We start from the raw sequence: 8,667 nt of genomic DNA, 5'->3' as shown, positions 1-8,667 counted from the left end.
TTGCCACCACTCTCCTGATAATACACACACATCAGAGCTTGCCACCACTCTCCTGCTAATACACACACCAGAGCTTGCCACCACTCTCCTGCTAATACACACACCAGAGCTTGCCACCACTCTCCTGCTTATAAACACACATCAGAGCTTACCACCACTCTCCTGCTTATACACACATCAGAGCTTGCCACCACTCTCCTGCTTATTCACACATCAGAGCTTACCACCACTCTCCTGCTTATACACACATCAGAGCTTGCCACCACTCTCCTGCTAATACACACATCAGAGCTTGCCACCACTCTCCTGCTAATACACACATCAGAGCTTGCCACCACTCTCCTGCTTATACACACACCAGAGCTTACCACCACTCTCCTGCTTATACACACATCAGAGCTTGCCATCACTCTCCTGCTAATACACACATCAGAGCTTGCCACCACTCTCCTGCTAATACACACACCAGAGCTTGCCACCACTCTCCTGCTTATACACACATCAGAGCTTGCCACCACTCTCCTGCTTATACACACACCAGAGCTTGCCACCACTCTCCTGCTTATACACACATCAGAGCTTGCCACCACTCTCCTGCTAATACACACATCAGAGCTTGCCACCACTCTCCTGCTAATACACACATCAGAGCTTGCCACCACTCTCCTGCTTATACACACATCAGAGCTTGCCGCCACTCTCCTGCTGATACACACATCAGAGCTTGCCACCACTCTCCTGCTAATACACACATCAGAGCTTGCCACCACTCTCCTGCTAATACACACATCAGAGCTTGCCACCACTCTCCTGCTTATTCACACACCAGAGCTTTCCACCACTCTCCTGCTTATACACACATCAGAGCTTGCCACCACTCTCCTGCTTATAAACACACATCAGAGCTTGCCACCACTCTCCTGCTTATAAACACACATCAGAGCTTGCCACCACTCTCCTGCTAATACACACACCAGAGCTTGCCAACACTCTCCTGCTTATAAACACATCAGAGCTTGCCACCACTCTCCTGCTTATAAACACACATCATAGCTTGCCACCACTCTCCTGCTTATAAACACACATCAGAGCTTGCCACCACTCTCCTGCTAATAAACATACATCAGAGCTTGCCACCACTCTCCTGCTTATTCACACACCAGAGCTTGCCAGCACTCTCCTGCTAATACACACACCAGAGCTTGCCACCACTCTCCTGCTAATACACACACCAGAGCTTGCCACCACTCTCCTGCTAATACACACTCCAGAGCTTGCCACCACTCTCCTGCTAATACATACATCAGAGCTTGCCACCACTCTCCTGCTAATACACACACCAGAGCTTGCCACCACTCTCCTGTTTATACACACACCAGAGCTTGCCACCACTCTCCTGCTTATACACACATCAGAGCTTGCCACCACTCTCCTGCTTATTCACACACCAGAGCTTGCCACCACTCTCCTGCTAATACACACACCAGAGCTTGCCACCACTCTCCTGCTAATACACACACCAGAGCTTGCCACCACTCTCCTGCTAATACACATCAGAGCTTGCCACCACTCTCCTGCTTATTCAAACAACAGAACTTGCCACCACTCTCCTGCTAATACACACACATCAGAGCTTGCCACCACTCCTGCTTATAAAATCATCAGTGCTTGCAACCACTCTCCTGCTAATACACACACACACCAGAGCTTACCACCACTATCCTGCTTATACACACATCAGAGCTTGCCACCACTCTCCTGCTTATACACACACCAGAGCTTGCCACCACTATCCTGCTAATACACACACCAGAGCTTACCACCACTATCCTCTAATACACACACCAGAGCTTACCACCACTATCCTGCTTATACACACATCAGTGCTTGCCACCACTCTCCTGCTTATAAACACATCAGAGCTTACCACCACTTTCCTGCTTATACACACATCAGAGCTTGCCACCACTTTCCTGCTTGGACACACATCAGAGCTTGCCACCTCTCTCCTGCTAATACACATACATCAGAGCTTGCCACCACTCTTCTGCTAATACACACACACACCAGAGCTTACCACCACTATCCTGCTTATACACACATCAGAGCTTGCCACCACTATCCTGCTTATACACACATCAGAGCTTGCCACCACTCTCCTGCTTATACACACATCAGAGCTTGCCACCACTATCCTGCTTATACACACACCAGAGCTTGCCACCACTATCCTGCTTATACACACACCAGAACTTACCACCACGATCCTGCTTACACACACATCAGAGCTTGCCACCACTCTCCTGCTTATACACACATCAGAGCTTGCCACCACTCTCCTGCTTATACACACATCAGAGCTTGCCACCACTCTCCTGCTGATACACACATCAGAGCTTGCCACCACTATCATGCTTATACACACACCAGAGCTTACCACCACTATCCTGCTTATACACACATCAGAGCTTGCCACCACTCTCCTGCTTATACACACATCAGAGCTTGCCACCACTATCATGCTTATACACACACATCAGAGCTTTCCACCACTCTCCTGCTTATACACACATCAGAGCTTTCCACCACTCTCCTGCTTATAAACACACATCAGAGCTTGCCACCACTCTCCTGCTTATACACACACACCAGAGCTTGCCACCACTCTCCTGCTAATACACACATCAGAGCTTGCGACCACTCTCCTGCTAATACACACCAGAGCTTGCCACCACTCTCCTGCTAATATACACATCAGAGCTTGCCACCACTCTCCTGCTAATACACACACCAGAGCTTGCCACCACTCTCCTGCTAATACACACACCAGAGCTTGCCACCACTCTCCTGCTAATACACACATCAGAGCTTGCCACCACTCTCCTGCTAATACACACACCAGAGCTTGCCACCACTCTCCTGCTAATACACACACCAGAGCTTGCCACCACTCTCCTGCTAATACACACATCAGAGCTTGCCACCACTCTCCTGCTTATTCACACATCAGAGCTTGCCACCACTCTCCTGCTAATACACACACCAGAGCTTGCCACCACTCTCCTGCTAATACACATCAGAGCTTGCCACCACTCTCCTGCTAATACACACACCAGAGCTTGCCACCACTCTCCTGCTAATACACACACCAGAGCTTGCCACCACCCTCCTGCTTATAAACACACATCAGAGCTTGCCACCACTCTCCTGCTAATACACACATCAGAGCTTGCCACCACTCTCCTGCTTATACACACACATCAGAGCTTGCCACCACTCTCCTGCTTATACACACATCAGAGCTTGCCACCACTCTCCTGCTTATACACACACATCAGAGCTTGCCACCACTCTCCTGCTTATAAACACACATCAGAGCTTGCCACCACTCTCCTGCTTATACACACACATCAGAGCTTGCCACCACTCTCCTGCTTATAAACACACATCAGAGCTTGCCACCACTCTCCTGCTAATACACACACCAGAGCTTGCCACCACTCTCCTGCTTATACACACATCAGAGCTTGCCACCACTCTCCTGCTTATACACACATCAGAGCTTGCCACCACTCTCCTGATAATACACACACATCAGAGCTTGCCACCACTCTCCTGCTAATACACACACCAGAGCTTGCCACCACTCTCCTGCTAATACACACACCAGAGCTTGCCACCACTCTCCTGCTTATAAACACACATCAGAGCTTACCACCACTCTCCTGCTTATACACACATCAGAGCTTGCCACCACTCTCCTGCTTATTCACACATCAGAGCTTACCACCACTCTCCTGCTTATACACACATCAGAGCTTGCCACCACTCTCCTGCTAATACACACATCAGAGCTTGCCACCACTCTCCTGCTAATACACACATCAGAGCTTGCCACCACTCTCCTGCTTATACACACACCAGAGCTTACCACCACTCTCCTGCTTATACACACATCAGAGCTTGCCATCACTCTCCTGCTAATACACACATCAGAGCTTGCCACCACTCTCCTGCTAATACACACACCAGAGCTTGCCACCACTCTCCTGCTTATACACACATCAGAGCTTGCCACCACTCTCCTGCTTATACACACACCAGAGCTTGCCACCACTCTCCTGCTTATACACACATCAGAGCTTGCCACCACTCTCCTGCTAATACACACATCAGAGCTTGCCACCACTCTCCTGCTAATACACACATCAGAGCTTGCCACCACTCTCCTGCTTATACACACATCAGAGCTTGCCACCACTCTCCTGCTAATACACACATCAGAGCTTGCCACCACTCTCCTGCTTATACACACATCAGAGCTTGCCACCACTCTCCTGCTTATACACACACCAGAGCTTGCCACCACTCTCCTGTTAATACACACATCAGAGCTTGCCACCACTCTCCTGCTAATACACACGTCAGAGCTTACCACCACTCTCCTGCTAATACACATATCAGAGCTTGCCACCACTCTCCTGCTTATACACACACACCAGAGCTTGCCACCACTCTCCTGCTAATACACACATCAGAGCTTGCCACCACTCTCCTGCTAATACACACATCAGAGCTTGCCACCACTCTCCTGCTAATACACACATCAGAGCTTGCCACCACTCTCCTGCTAATACACACGTCAGAGCTTACCACCACTCTCCTGCTTATACACACACCAGAGCTTGCCACAACTCTCCTGCTAATACACACATCAGAGCTTGCCACCACTCTCCTGCTTATACACACATCAGAGCTTGCCACCACTCTCCTGCTTATAAACACACCAGAGCTTGCCACCACTCTCCTGCTAATACACATATCAGAGCTTGCCACCACTCTCCTGCTTATACACACATCAGAGCTTGCCACCACTCTCCTGCTAATACACATATCAGAGCTTGCCACCACTCTCCTGCTGATACACACATCAGAGCTTGCCACCACTCTCCTGCTAATACACATATCCGAGCTTGCCACCACTCTCCTGCTTATACACACACACCAGAGCTTGCCACCACTCTCCTGCTAATACACACATCAGAGCTTACCACCACTCTCCTGCTTATACACACACCAGAGCTTGCCACCACTCTCCTGCTAATACACACATCAGAGCTTGCCACCACTCTCCTGCTTATACACACATCAGAGCTTGCCACCACTCTCCTGCTTATAAACACACCAGAGCTTGCCACCACTCTCCTGCTAATACACACATCAGAGCTTGCCACCACTCTCCTGCTTATACACACATCAGAGCTTGCCACCACTCTCCTGCTAATACACATATCAGAGCTTGCCACCACTCTCCTGCTGATACACACATCAGAGCTTGCCACCACTCTCCTGCTAATACACATATCAGAGCTTGCCACCACTCTCCTGCTTATACACACACACCAGAGCTTGCCACCACTCTCCTGCTAATACACACATCAGAGCTTGCCACCACTCTCCTGCTAATACACACATCAGAGCTTGCCACCACTCTCCTGCTTATACACACATCAGAGCTTGCCACCACTCTCCTGCTTATACACACATCAGAGCTTGCCACCACTCTCCTGCCCTCATTCTAAAACACAAATCAGGACACTTTTCTGTGCTACTGTTGTATTGCCTGGCTGGTCCATTTAAAAGGCTGTTTAGTGGATCTGACATCACACAGCTACTGTCTTTCTCTCTCTCCCCTCTGAAGTCTGTGATTGGCTGCTCCGGGATACCCTCCTCCTCTTCCATTCAAACGTGTTGTGAATGTATAAGCAGGCTGAGACCCTTCCCCAGTATCTATTCTGTCTATTCTCCTCCTTGGCCTTGCTGTATACCCCCCTCCTCCCCATTGCTGTCTGCCCATGCTGTGCCAGCCTTAGCTGTCTGCTCAGATTTCCTACATAGGATCTGATTGCTATCTGCACACACAGCAGGCAGCAGTCTCTCTCTCCTTCTTGTAGGACCTGCCCTGCTGCACTAGATTCTTCACTCCTGGGGGAGGGAGGGAAGATTCACTGCACCACCTGCCCTCACTCTAGCACTGGAAGAGCCCAGGTCGACTGCAGTTCTTCCTTCCCCCTCTTCTCATCTGCATAGCCCTGTTAGCAACTGGAGCTGTCCCCCATCACCCTATTCTGCATGATCTTTCCTTAGCATTCCATACAACAGATACACAAGGCCCAGTAAATGCTTCTTAGACTCATGTCCCTACTGGAGCACTGATTTGCCTTGTTAGTAGCACTTTTGAGAGAAGCAGCTGAAGGATTACATTGAATTATTCACGTTCAGAATTTCCCTTCCTATGTCAAAGGATGTGTTTTAGCTCACTTACTTCACCAGCTAATGCCACACTAATGAAGAATAGGTAAGATTATTGCAATACACTATCTTCAATACTCTCACCACAGAACTCAAGCCAAAGAACTGGACCCGCTTTAAGAAGACTATTTTGTTACCTATCTCTATTTTGCCAAACATGGATGAAAAGCAGAGAACACATATTCTCCAGTTGCCACCCTCTCCTGGGTACTATGAGCTGATGCTCCAGAGTGGGGAGAGATTCCTTAGTACCTTGCAGGAATGCAAAGACTGTGGCTGGCAGCTGTCTTTAAGCACTTTGCAGGCGCATGCCAGAGTGACCTGGATAGAGCTACTATGCCTTGTGCTTTGTGCTGTGGCTTGGACTGGCATTCGAAGGGCAGCAGCTACTTGGATCTTTCAGGTCAGTAATACAAATCCATATATACTGTGGCAGCAAGCACCGTAAAAGCTAATGATTGCTGAAGAGGCCTCCTGCACATGTTAAATATATTGTGAAATACTTATACACTATACTCTTATTGCATAAATATCAGGGGGTATACTTCTAACCTGCTACTAATAGACACAAGAACAGAACAAAAACTATTTCTTCCCAATATTACATTTCTAATCTAAACATATAAGGTCACTTGATGCTTATATTTTCTACACAAGTAAAGATACCTTCATGGAAATTACTGTGCAACATAGACATCAGGCCATGGATTCTGCTACAAACACTTACACCAGATCACTTATCTCTTATTAATATGCAGATATCAGGACACACCTCTGTATGCTGCTCCCAATATACAATCTTCAGATTAAACACATACTTTAAACCTAATACATAGGATTTTTTAATTCTAACCTCTCACAATAACATCAGTGCATATACCCACTTACCTGCTGTTAATTCACAGGCAATAGAAATGTATATCTCATCTCCATCTAATGCAATAAGTCCTCATATAGAGACATTTGTACATTTATTAATCCATCCATTACACACACTTCAACTTTTGCATCCTTTTCATTTAAGGCATTGGGATAGAAATCTCTTAATACACAGACATCTCCTTTATACAGAATCATTAGCTCAGTTATGTTTGTGACCCATAGTAAAATATAATTTAAACATGCAGAATTGAAAATGACAGGGAATCTTCAGGCTTTTAGAGAGTTAAAAGTTCATCATGTACTGCACAATTGCAGTGTAAAACAGTAGATCACCATAGTAGCATACATCCGACGCGTTTCCTGCCCATTACGGCACTTTATCATAAAATATAATTCACACTTGCACATAATTAAATAATGTATAATGTGTGGATTAAAAACTCTCAACTGCTCAATAAATTGTTAAAATATTTTATCCCTTTTATTCTGCAGTTGGTGTAATCTGCTCGTATAGTATTTTAAAAGGCATAGTTGTCCCTAAGACAAAAGGGGCTTTTAAACAGTACAGACAACCTTTTATAAAATAAATTATCTGTCAAAAAAACATCCTCCAACACAGCAGTGGGAAATGCTAAAGTCATGGCTTCCTCCAGTGCATTTTACTTCCAAGTTTCCTGATTTACAGCCATATCATCTCTGGATTGGCTGGGAATGTTGCAGTAATATTTAAAGGGACAGTGCACACCAATTATTTTATAACTGCATGTAATAGACCAGTGATTTGCAACCTTTTTTTTGCTGTGGCACACTTTTTTACATTAAAAAATCCTGCGGCACACCACCATCCCAAAATTTTACAAAATCACACATTGTAGCCTAATACAGGATATATATATACAGTGTATATATATATATATATATATATATATATATATATATATATATATATATATATATATATATATATACACACACACACACACACACACACACACTGTACTGTGCTGTCATGCCTTCTACAAACTATACATGGCATATTGAGCTTCATTCACAAACAATCATAATGATTGTCTGTGAATGAATGTCAATGTCAGGGTTGTAAATGATGCCTGATAAGCCTGTCACATACCTCCCAATATTTCAGAATTTGAAAGAGGGACACCCCCGCACTGTTGTCAGTCTGCCGCGGCACACCTGAGGATCTCTCACGGCACACTAGTGTGCCATGGCACACTGGTTGAAAAACACTGTAATAGACACTACTATAAAGAAGACTATGCACAGGTACTGATCTAAAAATCCAGTATAAAACCTTTTAAAAACTTACTTAGAAGCTCCCAATTTAGAACTGTTGATGAGGCTAGGCTGGGACACCCCCTGAAATTGGCTGGGAAAACATGAAGAGCAGACACTCCCCCTTCCCATCATATGAAAAGAAAGACTACAAACACAGGAGTCGTGGGATGCTGTAGA

At 46.2% G+C, this 8,667-nt stretch overlaps 1 protein-coding gene across 1 annotated transcript in view; it reads left to right on the top strand.

The window, feature by feature from the left end:
* The first annotated feature begins 5,907 nt into the window (after nucleotides 1-5,907).
* The window catches only part of CERS1 (ceramide synthase 1), a 92,132-nt gene continuing 89,372 nt past the window's right edge, over nucleotides 5,908-8,667 (top strand). Inside the window, exon 1 of the mRNA XM_053700687.1 lies at nucleotides 5,908-6,715. Coding sequence (XP_053556662.1) covers nucleotides 6,470-6,715 — 246 coding nt within the window. The 5' untranslated portion in view covers nucleotides 5,908-6,469. The remainder of the gene's footprint in view (nucleotides 6,716-8,667) is intronic.

The sequence above is a fragment of the Bombina bombina genome, chromosome 2 (genome assembly GCF_027579735.1).
Source record: "Bombina bombina isolate aBomBom1 chromosome 2, aBomBom1.pri, whole genome shotgun sequence".
Classification (NCBI taxonomy): domain Eukaryota; kingdom Metazoa; phylum Chordata; class Amphibia; order Anura; family Bombinatoridae; genus Bombina; species Bombina bombina.
Note: the sequence above shows the minus strand (reverse complement) of the source record. Positions and strands in the feature narration are given on the sequence as shown.